We start from the raw sequence: 17,820 nt of genomic DNA, 5'->3' as shown, positions 1-17,820 counted from the left end.
CCCCTGTCCCCCCACCTTCCCGTCCAGGCCCCACTCTCCGGTTACCCATCGCACCTGGGCTCGGACCACGCTCCTCTTGAGCTTGCTGAGCGTCTTGCGGTTGTAGGGTTCCCCAGCTGGCCGCAGCCGCACAGCTCCCTCCTCGGGGGAGCCCTCCCCACTCTGCTCCACTTGTAGCTGGGGGAACGTGTGCAGGGCGTCCTGCAGGAATCCGGTGGATCAGGGGGACCTCCCTGGACCCGCCCACCCCAGACCCACCCACCTCCCCGGTTCTCAGATTCCGAGTGGTCAGATGCCTGGGTTTCACCCAGAAAACCCATCAGAAAAGACACAAGCGTCTTGGTTTCCTCCAAGGACGGCAGAAACCTAGGCCAGGCTGGTGACCCTTATCATGTGCTCTGTGGCTCAGCCCAGGCCTTCCCGAGACAGCTAACATCCCACCCAAGCTTCTAGAGTCACTTGCACGTCCTACTCAAAATTCTGAGTTGGCCTGAAACCCAGAATCCCTAACATCCACCCCAGAATTATACAACCAGACTCATATTCCATCCCATAATGCTCAGACATACCCTAATGTTCTACCATGTAAATTTTTTTTTTTTTTTTTGGAGAGGCGGGGCATGCCAACAAGACTTACAGGATCTTAGTTCCCTGACCAGGGATTGAACCTGTGCCCTCATCAGTGAAATTATGGAGTCCTAAACACTGGACCACAGGGAATTCCCATTACAGCGGAATTTTTAATCCTAGCACAACACCCAGCCCTGTCTTCTCAGAGCCAGACGAATAGTCAATCCCAGGCTTCTCAGAGTCATCCTGACATCCCACCCAGAGTTCCTGAACCAGATTACCCCATGTTTTCATAGTTAGGCTAATATCTCAATAAGAATTTTTAGAGCTAGCCTAAAATCCATCCCAGAATTCTCAGAACTAGACTAACATCCCCCCCAACAAACCTTCAGGGCCAGACTAATATTCCATGGCTGAATTCTGAGCTGTCCTGATATTTCACAGCCCAATTCTCAGCACCACACTAACATCCCCATCAGAATTCTCAGAGCCAGATTAGTGTTATCTCCCAGAATTTCCGGAGCCACCCTAACATCCCATCCCAGAAGGGAAATTACATAGACAACTTCATGCTCGAGCCTGAAATTCAAAGAGCCTGAATTATGTTGACAAGAGAAGCCATCAGAATCTGCTCGACACTCTGCTCCAGCGAGCCCTGGGTCCAGGTCCTAGTTCACCTTTTGTCCCCAAATTTGTACTCCATAACCATGCTCTGCTGGGCCTGCCCAGCAGCCCAGCCCAGACCTTGACAATGACCCCTCCAGGCCATCGCAGCTTGTCTCTATCTGGGTGGGTGGGGATGCTGGGCCCAGAGATCCCCATGGAACATCTCAGCCTTCCACTACTCTCCTGGCCAAGCCTGAGCCTTCCAATGATCACCCCCTCCAGGGCCCAAAGCTCTGGGAAGGAGCACAGTGGCTGACGTGCACATGTCTCCTCTGGGCCTGAGCTCTGGGTCCCAGACACCGCTTGCCCAGCCCCCCAAGCACCTGCAGGGCTGGGCTCAGCGACAGCCGCTTCAGGACTTTTTTCTTGTGCTCATTCAGGAGGCCATCAATCTTCCGCATGGGTGGGAGGTACAGCTCGTCTGAAAGGGGAGGAGGGACATCAGAAAAGCTTAGCCCCACGACAATACATGGTGGGAGGAAAGCAGGGGTTAGGGGTCTGCGTCCACTTACCATGTGTGTCCTCCAGGGCCTGGATCATATCTGGGTCAAGTGCCGTGCTCACCAGCATCTCCACATAGCTCCGGTACATTTCCCGCATCGCCCGGGTCTTCAGCAGACGCCCAGGTACTGCCCGCTCTGGGGAGAAAAAAAAGGAGACATGGATCCATTATTCCAACTTCTGAGTCCACTGAGGGGAAGACGCTCCAATACCAGGACAATAACTCTAAGGGTGAATCACAGGTACCATCACGAGCTCAGCCTGGCAAGTCAGGGAAAGCTATTAAAGGTCATACAAGCACCAAATCTTGAGATCGGAAAAAGAATTCCAGGTCGGTGACCTTTGTGTTTGACCAGTTCCACAAAGTTTCTGTAAAGTCTAAAGCAGCAGCAGAATTGGTTTCCAAACCGGTGAATCAAGTCTGAGAGATCAGATCACAAAGGGCAAGGTTGAGGGAGGAGGTGGGAACCGAGACTGCAAAGGTTAGTGTAGGCCAGACCACATGGGGCCTCCAAGATGAGGTGCAAAGGGCAGGGGCTTTTTTAGGGAGGGGTCCCAGGGAGCCATGGGAGAGAGCTGTGAGCAGGGAAGGGTGAAGGTAATTGGAGAGCAACCTCTCCGAGGCCATGTTGATGATCGGAGAGGGAGACCAGAGGCCAGGGCAATGGAGCAGCTGAGAAAGAACAAGGCGGGGATGGGGCTGGAGGGACAGGTACAGAGATTTTGAGGGGCAGGAGGGCCAGTGTCTGGGCCAGGGCTGTGGGACAGGGCAGTAGGGTGGGGACAGTTGGGGTTGGAGGGGTGGGACTGGAGGTTTCCGAGCTGCAGAGATGAGGGAGGGGCCTGAAGGGTCTGGCCTGGTGAGCGGGTGGCTAGTGGGGCTGCATCTGAGATACAGAAACCAGGACCTGCTCCGTGAACTCTGGAAGGGGGGTGGGGGTAGGCTGGGAGGATGGCCAGGGTAAAGAAAGGAGTCTGAGGCTCACGAAAGTGGAGGGAGCCGGCCAAGTGAGAGGTACGGAAGGTCAAGCAACAGGATGGAAGATCATCTTCTTACTTTTTGTAGTGCATGCCACCTGGCTCATGGGATCTTAGTTACCTGACCAGGGATGGTACCCGGGCTTCTGTGGTGAAATCTCAGAGTCCTAACCAGAGAATCCCCCAAAGATAGCACTGGAGGGACACCCACTAGCAACTCAAGAAGGAGTAGCGGGGAGAAAACAGAAGCAGGGGGCCTACGCATGAGAAGACCCCAAAAAATCCCTTAGGAAGAGGCCCGAGAAATGACCGCCTGATTTATCCACATGGACGGTCCTCGCTGACAGCAGTTTCAAAAGCCCAGAGTGACCACCTGGCAGCAGAAGTTAGACCCCGTCAAGCCTCGGCCTGAACCTTCCTATGGCTCCTGTCTCGCTCGTGATAAAATCCTGCCAGTAGGGCTGCAAAGTCCCAAGTTCCTTGTCTCTCCAGGATCTGGTCTTGTTCCTTCTCTGCCCTCACTTCCTCCAGTGCCTGGCCTCTTTCCTGATCCTCAGACACGCCCAGTCCAGAATGTTCTCTCCCCTAATGTCACACCACCCCAGCCCTGTTGCCTTCAGATCTTGGCTCCAATGTCACTTCCAGAAACCTTCCCCTACTCCCCCCTCTCCTGAAAATAATCACCCAGGATCCCACTCGGATCCTGTTTACCAGATTTATTTTTCTCTACTGCCCTTAATCCCAACCAGCCTTACACTGATGATTTTTCATAGTTTTCTATGAAATTCTATTACATAACATCTTTATCTGATCAACTCCCCCAGAGAGTCGGTAAACTCCCATGGGGATACATGTTTTTGTCTACTCTGTTCAGGGTTAGAACCCCCAGTTCAGGGCACATAGTAGGTGTTCAGTTAACATCTGCAGAAAGGGACTGAGAAAGCCAGATTGAGAGTGGACTAAAGGAAGGGAGGGCACAGCCCCTTTTTAGAACTTTCATTGTGAATCCAAGGAGACACATCAGCTTCTAGCACAAGGAGAGTCACCAGTCTTAGACCAGTGAGAGGGTTGGTCTGAGGTCTCCTTGTCTGGGCAGAACCTTCAGGGCACCCAGACAGGAGTCAGGTTCACCCTGCCCTGGAGGGGCTCCTGGTCAAACGGGGTGAATGGACAAAGAATCAGACTGAGAGAAAGATACTGACCCTTGGCTGGGGAACAGCTTCCCCAAAGGGTGTAGAATTTAGATTCTCCCATTTCATAGGTTCAGAAAATTCTGGGCTGTCCATATAGGTTCACAGCAGCAGTAGCCAAAAAGTGGAAACAGCCCAAATGCCCATCAACCAGTCCACAAATAAAATGTGGCATATCCAAGCTATGGAATAGTATTTGGCCATAAAAAAGAATGAAATACTATAAACAACTATGTATAATAATAAATAAGCTACAGGGATATACTGTACAGCACAGGGAACACAACCAATATTTTATAATAACTTTAAATGGAGTATAATAAAAATGTTCAATCACTATATTGTACACCTGAAACTAGTATTGTAAATCAACTGTAGTTCAATTAGAAAAAAAAAGAATGAAGTACTGATACACACTACAACATGGATGAACATCAAAAACACGCTAAGCAAAGTTGCTAGTGCTTCAGGAGTGCACATCGTGTGATATCCCTTACGTGAAATATACAGAATAGGCAAATCTATAGAAATTAGTAAATTACTGGTTGCTTAGGGATGAAGAGGGGGAGTAAGGGAAGTGATGGACAAAGGAAGCAGGGTGTCTTTTAGGGGCAATGAAAATATTCTAAAGTTGATTGCCAGATGGATACACAGCTCTGACTACACTAAAAGTCAAAAGAATTAAACTGTTTTAAGAAACAAGTCCTGCAAATCTGGGCCTTTGGTTAAGCTCCTCCTTTGCCAGCATCTTCCCCTGACCCAGCTGTAACGGGCCAAGGGTGCCTCCACCTGGTCAGATTGAGCCCACCACCCACAGAAGACTGGATTTCCCAGGCTCCTTTGCAGCTAGGTGTGGCCATGTTATGAGTTCTGGCCAGTGGGATGAAGAGGAGACAGGATGTGGGCCATTCCCAGATCTGGCACTGAGCTGGAAGCCCAGTCTATCGCTACCCTTGGGTCCTTTCCTACTGGCAGGACTGCAGCTGTGGGGCTGCTGGGCTACGCCTCTCACCACGTGCTCGACGACAGCAAGCTTGGGGGCGGCAGAGCAACAAGAGGAAAAGAAACCCAGACGTGGACAACCTTGAGAGGAGCCTCTTATGCTCCACAAATCTTCTACTTCATCAGGACTTCGATGGAAAGAGAATTAACTCCATCTCTCTCATTTGACTGACGAGCTATATGTTTAGCCTCCATTAAAACAGCTACCCCTGCACTACACCTCAAAGAGTAGGTGACCTTGGGCAAGTCATGGCACCTCCCAGGGCCTCAGTGTTCTCATCTTTAAAAATGAGGATAATAAATAAGTTAATTAAAAAATTGTTGACAATAAAATGAGGCTAGGGACTTCCCTCGTGGTCCAGTGGCTAAGACTCCCATTGTAGGGGGCCTGGGTTTGCACTCTGGCTGGGGAACTAAGATCCCACATGCCACAACCAAACCCTGGTGCAGCCAAATAAATGAAATAATACATATTTTAAAATGAATGAGAATTCTAAAGTACCTAATCCCACAGGGTTTATCTACAGATAAAATGAGCCAATGTGTAAAATGCTTAAAATGACGCCTGTCACTTAAAAGAACTAAGTCAGCTATTATATTTTTATACATATGTGCACATATATTTTTGTTGTTCCTGTCATAATAAACCAGACATCATTCTAAGCAATGGAGCTCCCATCTGGTGCCCATTATAGTCGAGTACCCTCCTACATGCTTTACTGTGAATTTTTTTTACTTTACTTGACTTTATTATTAACCCATTTTACAGGTGAGGTCACTGAGGTGCTGCCGCCTGTTTCCTAGAGTCACCCAGCGGGTCATAGGGAACACCACTGTCTATGGGCTTCCAGGATAGATGCTGGTCCCCAGAGCTCCTCAGAACCTGCTTACGCGTGTGCATGCTTCAGTCAACTCTTTGCAACTTGCAACTCCTGGGACTCTTTGCAACTCTATAGACTATAGCCCGCCAGGCTCCTCTGTCGATGGGATTCTACAGGCAAGAATAGTGGAGTGGGTTGCCATGCTGTCCTCCATGGGATCTTCCCGACTCAGGGATCGAACCCCTGTCTCTTAGGTCTCCTGCACTGCAGGCAGATTCTTTACCCACTGAGCCACCTAGGAAGCCCGAGAACGTGCCTGTTCTGAGCCAAAACAGTGTGGAGGCACAGCCTGAGATTCTGCTGGATGCAAGCCAACTCAGGTGGGATTCCACACCCACACCCAGCTGTGCTGAACTCTCTCCACATCAGTTTGCTCACCTGTATTTGAGGATAATATGGAGTATCTACTTCATAGGGCCACGGTAAAAAAAAATCAAGCAAGTTAACATGTATAAACAACTTATGGGACAGCCTGTCACATGGTTAGGTGCCAGATAACCGTCAGCCATAGCTATGATTTTTAACTTATTACTACTATGACTGTCTGATGACGCTGCCTGGAGCCCTCTGTATAATAATCAACCATGCCTCTTTCTGAAAACCATGGGGTCACCTCCCCACCAGCCCAACGACTGCTGATGGCCCCTTACCGTCCTCACTGGGGGCCCCGGGGGACGACTCCGAGTCCGAGGAGCTGCCCGGTGGGCCCCCACCCGCCAAGGCGTTGCCTGCTGCCTCCTTCAGCCACTTCTTCCTCTTCTTAGGGGGCGGCTCGGCCTTCACCTTGGTGGGTCGGGACTTGGGCAGCCGGGAGGTGGCGGGCTGGCCCGTGGTGAGGTTCCGATCTGGCCGAATCTGCCGGCCACCCATGCCCCGCTCGCCCCGTAGCGGCCGTTCCGCGCGCGTTGCCCTCTCTTTCTCCTTTTCCTTCTCAGCGGGCCGTGGCGGCGAAGGCTTCGCGGGGGCAGGGGGCTCAGGCACGGCCGTGTCAGTTGTCTGCTCTGGGGCCTTCTCCGACGTCATCTTGTCAGGGTTCTCGGGCTTAGGAGGTGGTACCGGGGCCTTGGGGGGCGGTGCAGAGCTACCCCCAGCAGACACGGGGCCCTTGGCCTGCCCAGAGCGCCTGGAAGGAGACATAGATGGGACTGTGCTGAGCAGCCCCCAAAACCCAAATTGTCCCCCTTGGGGTACCCGAGCCCCCACTACCTAGCCCACAGCTGAAAGCACAGACTCTTACGCAGTTGGTTTCTGTCCCCGTCTCTCTGAGGCCCCCACTCTCAGGGTCTCTGCACCCCCTTCCCGACTCTTGCTTAGAAGCATTTTGTACTTTAAAATGGTTGATCTTATGTCAATATCCCAGTATGTTTTACCCCTAGGACTGTTCGCCCCGCCCATGACCTGCCCCGCAGCCTCCAAGGTACCTGACAGGCACTGGGGGCCGGTGCCAAGGTTTCCGAGCACAGACCCTCACGTAATCCTTCTTGTTGACGTTTTCCAGGAACTTGACGTACAGGCGCTGGTACCGGTTTTTGGCGTCCCCAAAGTACCCCAAATACTACGAAAGTAAAGGAGCACGTGAAGAACTCCGTCCACCGCAGATGGGCAACCCAACACCCAGCACTCCCAGCCCCGCCCTGCGCTACCGCGGGAGCCTGCCGGGGGCTGGAGAGCCCCTTCGGGACGCCTCTTAGACCCACGGTAAATCAGAGTCATGTGTGAGGGGGACCCCGGCTCCCCCCCGCCCCTGGCCCTCGCTGTCCTCCGCAGGCTCACATTACTGGTGGCACAAAACTGCCGCTGTCCATCCTTGATCTCCGGAGTGAATTTCTGCAGCAGCGCCTTCTGGACTCGCCAGATGGGTGGGGGCTCGCGCCCGGTCTGCAAGGCCAGCTGAGGGGGGGCACAGCAAGACCGCAAGGTCAACCCCCACCCCGGCCCTTCCAGACCCAATTCCTGACCTCTCTCCTCCCTCCATACCCCCTTAAGAGAAAAGACATCGTCGTCAACAAGAATCAACCAAGACGCAGCTGATGGGTATCTTTGGCTTCCTGATGCTCTCAGCTCTGGGGCTGCAGCTTCCATCTTGCCCTGCCTTCCTACAGCTCACCCAACAGAGCTTCTCTGACTTGCCATGGAGTTCCCTCCCAATAAACCGAATACACCTAAATACGCCATACAGCATAGCTTCGCCCAGCCTGCCTTAAACGTTCTCAGAACACTAAGTCATCTAACAAAACCTATTTTATAATAAACTGTAAAGCATCTCATGTAATTTATTGAATACTGGACTGAAAGTGAAAAACAGAATGGTTGTCTGGATACGGGAGGCTTGAAAGTGTATCACTTGTTCACCCTTGTGATTAACTGCGTGGCTGACCACGAACTGGAGGTTTCTGTTGCTCCCTGCTACTGCCCACCATCACAAGAGTATCAAAGCGTGTTTCATTAGCCCAGGAATAGAAAAGAATTCAAAATTAAATGCCTATTGCATTTGCATCACCGTCAAATTGGAAAATCCTGAACTGAACCACTGAGGACAATGTGTATTTCCAACCGGGCTGTTCATTCTATTGTTTTTTGTGTGTTTCATTGTATTGAAGTATAGTTGATTTACAATGTTGCACTAGTTTCTGCAGTACAGCAAAGTGACTCAGTTACACATATTCTTTTTTATATTCTTTGCCATTATGGTTTATCACAGGACACTGAATATAGTTCCCTGTGCTATACAGTAGGACCTTGTAGTTTATCCATCTAATACACAACAGTTTACATCTGGTAATCCCAGACTCCCCATCCTTCCCTCCGCACCCACCACCCCCTTGGCAATCACAAGTCTGCTCTCTATGTCTGTGAGTCTGTTTCCGCTTTGTAGTTAAATTCACTTGTGTCGTATTGTAGATTCTACATGCAAGTGTTTTCACATGGTATTTGTCTTTGACTTCCTTCACTCAGTACCATAATCTCTAATTCGGTTCACGCTGTTACAAATAGGCTGTTCATTCTGTGCTAACCAGGTTTTACTTATCATAGCTTTACCGTGCGATTGTGGTTGTCGTTCAGTCATATCCAACTCTTTGCGACCCCATGAACTGCAGCATGCCAGGCTTCCCTGTCCTTCACCATCTCCCAGAGCTTGCTCACACTAATGTCCATTGTGTCGTTGATGCCATCCAACCATCTCATCCTCTGTTGCCCTCTTCTCTTGCCCTCAGTCTTTCCCAGCCTCAGAGTTTTTTCCAATGACTTGCCTTTTCACGTCAGGTGGTCAAAGTACTGAAGTTTCAGCTTCAGCATCAGTCCTTCTAATGAGTATTCAGGGCTGATTTTCTTTTTAGGATGGACTGGATTGATCTCCTTGCAGTCCTGCAGTCCAAAGGACTCTCAAGAGTCTTCTCCAGCACCACAATTTGAAAACAACAATTCTTTGGCACTCAGCCTTCTTTATGGTCCAACTCTCACATCTGTACATGACTACTGGAAAAACCATAGCTTTGACTAGATGGACCTTTGTCAGCAAAATGACGTCTCTGCTTTTTAATACGCTGTCTAGGTTTGTCATAGCTTTCCTTCCAAGGAGCAAACACCTTTTAATTTCCTGGCTGCAGTCACTGTACAAAGTGATTTTGGAGCCCAAGAAAATAAAATCTGTCACTATTTCCACTTTTTCCCCATGCATTTGCCAGGAAGTGATGGGACTGGATGCCATGATCTTCATTTTTTGAATGTCGACTTTTAAGCCAGATTTTTCACTCTCCTCTTTCACTCTCATCAAGAGGCTCTTTAGTTCCTCTTCGCTTTCTGCCATTAGGTATCATCTGCATATCTGAGGTTGCTGATATTTCTCCCGACAATCTTGAGTCCCCCTTGTGATTCACTCAGCCTGGCATTTCACATGATGTACTCTGCATATAGGTTAAATAAGCAGGGTGACAATATATAGCCTTGATGAACTCCTGTCTCAATTTTGAAGGAGTCTATTGTTTTGTGTCCGGTTCTAACTTGACCTGCATATACGTTTCTCAGGAGGCAGTTAAGGTGGTCTGGTATTCCCATCACTTTAAGAATTTTCCACAGTCTGTTGTGATCCACACAGTCAAAGGCTTTAACATAGTCAATGAAGCAGAAGTAGATATTTTTCTGGAATTCCTTTACTTTTGCTATGATCCAACGGATGTTGGCAATTTGATGTCTGGTTCCTTTGCCTTTTCTATATCCAGCTTGTACATCTGAAAGTTCTCGGTTCACGTACTGTTTGGAGCCTAGCTTGAAGGCTTTTGAGCAATACCTTGCTAATATATGAAATGAGCACAATTGTACGGTAGTTTAAACTTTCTTTGGAATGACAACTGTCCTTTTCCAATCCTGCTGTGTTTTCCAAATTTGCTGACATACTGAGTGCAGCACTTTCACAGCATCATCTTTTAGGATTTTTAAATAGCTCACCTGGAATTCTATCACCTCCACTAGCTTTGTTCATAGTGATGCTTCCTAAGGCCCACTTGACTTCACACTCCAGGGTGTCTGGCTCTAGATGAGTGACCACACCATTGTGGTTATCCGGGTTATTAAGACCCTTTTTTGTATAGTTCTTCATGTATTCTTGCCACCTCTTCTTAATTTCTCCTGCTTCTGTTAGGTCCTTGCTGTTTCTGTCCTTTATTGTGACCATCCTCGCATGAAATGCTCCCTCGGTATCTCCAATTTTCTTGACGAGATCTCTAGTCTTTCCCATTCTACTGTTTTCCTGTTTCTTTGCATTGTTCACTTAAGAAGGCTTTCTTATTTCTCCTTGCTATTTTCTGGAACTCTGCATTCAGTTGATGTATCTTTCCCTTTCTCCTCTGCCTTTCACTTCTGTTCTTTTCTGTTATTTGTAAGGTCTCCTCGGAGAACCACTTTGCCTTCTTCCATTTCTTTTTCTTTGGGATGGTTTTGGTCACTGTCTCTTATACAGTGTTAGGAACCTCCATCCATAGTTCTTCAGGCACTCTGTCTACCAGATCTAGTTCCCTGAATCTATTCTGGAACAAGCCATCTGCATGACTCAAAGAAATGACAGAATCTGAGCACTCACCCACCCACCGTATTCTAGATATGGTGATGGGGACCATGGTAAGGCAGAGAACAAGTCTGACAAAGCCTTTTTTGGGGTCGTCATTACAGACATAATAAGACAAGCAAAGAAACAAAACAGGGTGAGGTAGTGGCTTGTGCCTAGAATAGACGCGTGGCAGGTTACATGAGACCATTTATTTCATCAGCCTGGCCACTGCAGGGCAGGACAGTGACACAAAGGCTCCCCAATCTACACTCCCCTCAGCATACTCAGACCCCCATCCCCAAACCCAAGGCTTATGTATCCCAGTAGGGCACTGAGAACAAAGGATGTCAGGCCCAGAATCTGATCTCAGGGAGTAAGAGGGGTACCTGGGAACCAGGCTTGGGCATAAAAAAAAATAGCAGCACAAGTAATAAATGTGCTGATGGCAGGTGTCCCAGAAGCCTAGAAGGACTCTGGACTCAGGCTCAATCCAAGAATGCTTCCTTGAGGAAGTGACACCTAAATGAGGCTGTGTCTCCCATGAGGGGGCTGGGTGATGACCAGGGACCGCCAGGTAACATGTAGGACAGCTATGGTTCTAGAAAAGAGCAACTGACAGGCATCAGTAAGTAAAGAATAAGAACACAGTGGGAAATACGCACTGGGCTTTGTGATAACCCAGAGATGAACGACAGGCAAGCCCTGGCATTCAAAGACTCCACAGTCAAGTGATAAACAAGATTCAGACGATAACGCCAATGGATTGATCATGGCTGCCCTGAGCACTAGGCTCAGGAGCAGCAAGTGCTGGGATCAGTTAGTGATGTCTGCTGCTGACAGCAGCTGCAGCTCAGAAGTCTGAATGCCACGTACTGGTTATCTACTCTTGGTTTTTGGTCAAATGTTTTCACATCCACGAATTTTTGTATCCTTCAGATCAGCCAGGGGAACAGAAAGGAGGAGTTAAAACAACCGAATGAAAATGAGGGCCAGAGAGATTCTTGGCTGCAATTTCATTGGGCAGAATAAGGCAGAAAAGGAAAAAAAAAAAAAGGAGGCAGGATGAGACAGGGCTGTAGACCTCTCACCCCAAGTGCTTTCCCCAAGGATACCAGTTTTCAATCCTCACTCCTGGCTCCTCAGGTCAGAAGTCCGAAGATCAAAAAGTCTATTTCCCATCCTTTTCAAGGACTGAAAAGTCCATTTACATCCTGCCTGCTCCAAAACCTTCCACCAGGGCCTCCAAAGCACATTCCACAGCCTGGCATAGAGACAGCCTCAGTTTCCTTTCCTTTCTCCCATCCCAGGCCATCCTGGGGTGGCCCTCAAAGCTCAGCACCCAAAGCCCAGACTCTCTGACTTTCAAGTCTCTGAATATGCAGGGGCCCCTGACTAGGGGTGCCTTTTTTTCCCTCTCATTGTGGATATAACGTTCCTTGTTCCAGTTCTCAGATGTTTTTGAAAAAAATCCATTAGAGCACCTCTTTCTCTGTCTCTTGCCACTGCCAATCTCCTTTCTCTAAGGAGCCAGCTATTTCTCTTAACTGGACATGGGGCCCTCAACTCACCACATCCCGATTGGGCTTGGCTTCTTTCCCCAAACCACTCTTCCTCCCAGGATCCCACCATCCCCCAATCATCCAGGCCCTGGCAACATCCTCCTTGCCTTCTCCCAAACCAGGATCCGTTAGTCCCAAAGCCACGTCTTTCCTTTCCCCATGTCAATCAAATCACAGACCACACCCACTTCCCCTAAGTGGGAAACTTGCCCCACCCATGGCCCCTATTCAACAGAAGCCACAGCTGATTGGAGGAGACCTGACAAGGACAGCCAATCAGCAGGCACACCATGAAGCTCATCTTTACTTCAAATGCTGTGCTGGACCAATCAGATTGTATTCTGGGAGAGTGAATGGTGACCAGCTGAGACCAGGGGAGTAAGCAGCAGGATATGAGTAAGGTAGAGGCACCCAGCTTGGCCATTAAGGAGAAAGCTACAGGGTCAGACACAGGGGAGTCTGTCACAGAACTGAGGCAGTGGACAGACTGTCAACAGGACTGCAGGTTCCCAGCCACCTCCCTGCTGGCCGGGGCAGAGAAGCAGCCAGACAACCCAAAGCAGATTCTTAAGCAAGGACCCCTGATCTCACCCCAGCATGATCTGGACTCTGCCCACCTTCCCAGCCTCGGCTCCTGCTGTCCAGACACTTAAGCCCTTGCTTCCATCCCAACACATCACATAGACATGCCTCACCACAGGGCCTTTGCACAGACTATTCCCTCTGCCTGGACTGCCCTCCACATACTTTTCTCTATCCAATAAACTTACATGCTCAGAGATTAGCTCCTGGTAAATCTTCAGCATTCCTAAGGACTGGGAGTTAATATTCTCATGCCCATTTTACAGGTGGGGAAGCTGAAGCAGAGAGGGCTGTTAACCCTATACTGTCCAGTTCAGTAAGCCCTCCTCACACATGGCTCTTGAGCACTTGAAACCCAGTTCACCTGAATCAACGTTCTGTAAGTGTAAAATATAGTCTGGATTTCAAAGACTTGGTAAACAAGAAAGACTGTAAAACAACTCACTAACTCTTCCTAAACTGTCCAGAAACTAAATATTTTAGATGTACTGGGTTAAAGAAAACCCTATGGCTAACCTCACACATCTTTTAACTTTTTTTAAAGAAGTGTAGATGTAAGAAAATTTTAAATGAAGAACATGGCTTGTATGATTATTTATACTGGGCTGCCCTTGTTTTACCATAAACTATGGCCAGTGGCCCATTTCTATAAATCTATGAGTTAAGAATGGTTTCTACTTTAAAGGATTGTGAAAAAGAAAATCAAAAACCAAACAAAACCAAAAGAATACCTGGCAGACACCATAAGCAGCTTGCAAAGCTTGAAGTATTTATTATGTGTGCTGTGCTTAGCCGCTCAGTCGTGTCTGACTCTTTGCGACCCCATGGACTGTAGCCTGCCAGGCTCCTCTGTCCCTGGGATTCTCCAGGCAAGAATACTGGAGTGGGTGGCCATGCCCTGCTCCACAGGATCTTTCCAACCCAGGGATCGAGCCCAGGTTTCTAGCCTTTCACAAAAAAAGTTTGCCAAGCTCTACATTAGAGATTTGCCCAAGATCACTGAGATGAATAATAGAAGCAAAGTTCTGTTTTGTTTTTATTTGGCTGTGTGGCCATGAGGCATGTGGGATCTGTTACCTGACCAGGGATCGAACCTGTGGCCCCTGCACTGAGAGTGTGGTGTCTTAACCACTGGACTGCTAGGGAAGTCCCAGAAGCAAAGTTTACAGGGTGCTTTCGACATGCCACCCACAATCAGAACACCGGACAGGCTGTAACACCTGAGTCCTCACATTATATGAAGGAATTCTAACACAATCAGCTCCCATTTTACAGATGAGGAAACTGAGGCTCGGGACGGTCAAACCCTAGTCCAGCATGGAAGTGGCACGGATTCAAGCCAATCAGTTTTGTGCCAAAGCTGGGCTCTTAATAACCATGCTGCCAGCCCGCCCGGATTCCAGAGACACGAACAAGTCCTCATCTGTACGAGTGGCTCAATCCTGGCGCTCTGAGTTCCCCATCAGAACACATATCCGTGTTGTATTTTAAGCATCTGAGTCCTTGGCTGGCCCCCTCCCCTGCCCCATGCCAGCTGGGAGGTGGTATCAGATGGCCCTGGCTCCAATCCTGGCTTGGCACTCGCCAGCCAAATGATTCCCTCACCCTGAATGTGAACTTCCTCATCTGTAAACTGGGAATGGTCAGGGTCCCAGAGCCTGGCTCATCTCATCCAGTACTGGGTGCCCAGAGGCACTACTAGTGTTTGCTAGAATTCTAATACCCAGAGAACAGCTGACCCTGGTGCTGAGAGCGTGGGCTCCCAGGGCCAGTAACTGTATCCAGGTCCCAAGCTGCAAAAGCCTGGAAAAGCCATTTTAATGCTCTGAGCCTCAGTTTCCTTCCCTGTAAAAGAAGGATAGTAATCCTTATAAAGAAAGTGATTACAAAGATAAAATTTACAAGTGGGGGCAATGGTGTGCATGACAATGTGAAAATACTTCATGCCACTGAATGGTACACTTAAAAATGGTTAAAACAAGGACTTCCCTGGTAGTCCAGTGGTTAAGACTCAGTGCTTCCACTGCAGGGGGTGCGTGGGTTCGATTCCTGGTCAGGGAACTAAGATTCCACATACGGTATGGCATGACCCCCTCCCAAGGAAAAAAAAATGGTTAAAATGATAAACTTCATGATGTGTATCGGTTATCATACATAACCGAAAAACCGAAAAACATAACCGAAAGGAAAAAAAAAAAACAAATTAAATCCTGAATGTGATGCATCCCGAATCCTAAACCCTGGACTTCCCTGGTGGCCCAGTGGTTAAGCATTCACCTGCCAACGCATGGGACCCAGGTCTGATGCCTGGTCCAGGAAGATCCTACATGTCACAGAGCAACTAAGCCCATGTTCCACAACTACTGACCCTGAGCTCCTAAGCCCATGCTCTGCAACAAGATAGCCACAACTAGAGAAAGCCCACATGCAGCAAAGAAAGGCCAGTGCAGCCAAAAATAAACCCCCCCCAAAAAAAAAAATCCTATCCCCTGAGAACTGGTAGCAGTTCCCATCACTGCTGTTCATCTGACATCTCCATCGCTTGTCCCAGCTGATGGCCAAAGAGTCTCAGAAATCTTGACGTCAAATGAAATGATGTGCACAGGGCACTAGCAGAGTGAGCACGACCGTGAGGGAGGTGGGAGGACCGGGCAGGGAGGGATACTGAGACGCAAGGCATCGGGAATGATCCCGTCGCTGGCGGAGGGGTGGGGATGTGAGAGTTCATGCTAGCATTCACTCTGCTTTACAACTTACCTATCTCTCGTGAATGTTCGTTTGTATGTTATCGAATACCATGATATGAAGACGATAAAACAATGGGTAAGAAGACACAGCCTGGGATTGGCGGGCTGGGGCGGAGGAGGTAGAATGGTAGAACCTTCCTGGTGGTCCAGTGGTTAAGACTCTACATGTCCAATACAGGGAACATGGGTTTGATGCTTGGTTGGGGAACTAAGATTCCACATGCTGCGATGTGGGGCCAGAAGAAAAAGAAAGGAGCAGAAGAAGAATGCCAGGGTGGAGAGGAAGCAGGACCAAGAAAAAGGTGATAAGGTAAAAGCTGAGTGATGGATACACACAGCCCCCTTACTCTATTTGCTCTGCTGCTGCTGCTAAGTCGCTTCAGTCGTGTCCGACTCTGTGCGACCCTGTAGACGGCAGCCCACCAGGCTCCCCAGGCCCTGGGATTCTCCACACAAGAACAATGGAGTGGGTTGTCATTTCCTTCTCCAATGCATGAAAGTGAAAAGTGAAAGTAAAGTTGCTTCAGTCGTGTCCGACTCTTACCGACCCCATGGACTGCAGCCCACCCAGGCTCCTCTGTCCATGGGATTTTCCAGGCAAGAGTAGTAGAGTGGGGTCTATTTGCTCTACTCTTTCCATAATAAAATAAATTGAAAACAACACAGGAAAAAGCACATTAAGCTCATCTCCCAAAACACACTCTTAGTAACAAAGTATAATAATAGTGTCTATCTTTATAATGAACGCATTCCACAACCTCTCTATCCATAACTGACAAGAAACAACACCCAAGGTGAAATTAAAGTTAAGATACATGGTTCCTGCCCCCTAGTGAATATCCAGTCAGTGACAGTAACTAACATAAAGAATGGCTTTACTTAGACTTTGGTATCTTGACCAGGGTGATCATGGCTTGCTGACCTGAGAACTCCTTCTAGCCCCATGCCCTGTGAGAAGCACCACACAGGCATCTGAATTCACCTACCCTTATCAAGCACTGACATTAACCCTCTGATCCAATTACCTTATTCAATGAACAAATGACCACAGGAGAGGTCAGTACACTTTTTCTGTAACAAAGTAGACAAGAAGTATTTTGGGATTTGTGGGTCAGCTCAGCTCTGCTGCAAATACCCAACTCTGCTATTGGATGGGAAAAGCGGCCTATGTATATGATATGTAAATAAATGGGCGGGGCCATGTGCCAATAAAACTTAATTTCCAAAACCAGGTGGGGTGTGTGTGTGTGTGTCATAGTGCACCCATCCCTGTATGAAGTAACTGGAAGTAGTAAATGGGCTGGTGTATATGGAGTATTTAACAGACTTCCCTGGTGTTCCAGTGGTTAACACTGCTTCCACTGCAAAGGGCACAGGTTCTATCCCTGGTCACAGAACTAAGATCCTACACGCCCTATGGTGAGGCAAAAAAAATTAAAAAGGGTTTAAGATGTGGCCTGACACACAGGCATTCCCAAACCATCAGCTGTGACTGTATAGGTGTGTGTTTTCAAAGGTACGGGTCACATCAATACTTCACCTTTCCATCTATAAGTGACAAGTAGCCTTTACAGCACCCATCGGCTTGTTAAAAGCACCTGCTTCAGCTTTGTCCCTTAGTATGACCCTAACACTCACAGTAAGAGTATCTGGAATAACTGCCAACAATCATTTCACCGTATTTACCGGTGACATATGCATATACACCCGAGTAACAGCTCAGAGGCCGGGATCCTCCACACTGACTAGCAGGTCCCATCCACCTGCCCTGCCACGGGTCTTAGGAGGTGCAGCGGAGAGGCCCCGCCACCGCAGTACGTGCAGCCCCCAGCACCGGGCCTGTCATCCAACAAGGGCTCCGCGAACTCTCCAGCAGCCTCTCCAGCAGCCGAGGCAGCAGGCTTGCTGGTCCCCCGCGACGCCGGCGGTCGGGGGCGGGGGCTCACCTTGAGAGAAGGGATGTCCTCAGCGCGGATGACGAACTCGTCGCGCTCCCGGAAGATGCCCTCCCCGCCGCTCTCGCCCGCCTCCTCGTCCGTCTCCCCGCACACGGCCGCCGTCTCCTGTTTCTTGGCCAGGTGCAGGGGCCGGGCGTCGGGT

The 17,820-nt window shown here is 49.1% G+C and overlaps 1 protein-coding gene across 1 annotated transcript in view; it reads right to left on the bottom strand.

The window, feature by feature from the left end:
- PRR12 (proline rich 12) overlaps positions 1–17,820 on the bottom strand; it is a gene marked incomplete at its 5' end in the record, with an annotated part of 28,234 nt that overhangs the window by 673 nt on the left and 9,741 nt on the right. Inside the window, 7 exons of the mRNA XM_010849710.1 lie at positions 16–201; positions 1,560–1,657; positions 1,749–1,874; positions 6,439–6,911; positions 7,210–7,343; positions 7,562–7,678; positions 17,667–17,819. Coding sequence (XP_010848012.1) covers positions 16–201; positions 1,560–1,657; positions 1,749–1,874; positions 6,439–6,911; positions 7,210–7,343; positions 7,562–7,678; positions 17,667–17,819 — 1,287 coding nt within the window. The remainder of the gene's footprint in view (positions 1–15; positions 202–1,559; positions 1,658–1,748; positions 1,875–6,438; positions 6,912–7,209; positions 7,344–7,561; positions 7,679–17,666; position 17,820) is intronic.

This window comes from Bison bison, unplaced genomic scaffold (assembly GCF_000754665.1).
Source record: "Bison bison bison isolate TAMUID 2011002044 unplaced genomic scaffold, Bison_UMD1.0 scf7180017864285, whole genome shotgun sequence".
In the NCBI taxonomy this organism is placed as follows: domain Eukaryota; kingdom Metazoa; phylum Chordata; class Mammalia; order Artiodactyla; family Bovidae; genus Bison; species Bison bison.
This window is presented reverse-complemented; position numbering and strand designations above follow the sequence as displayed.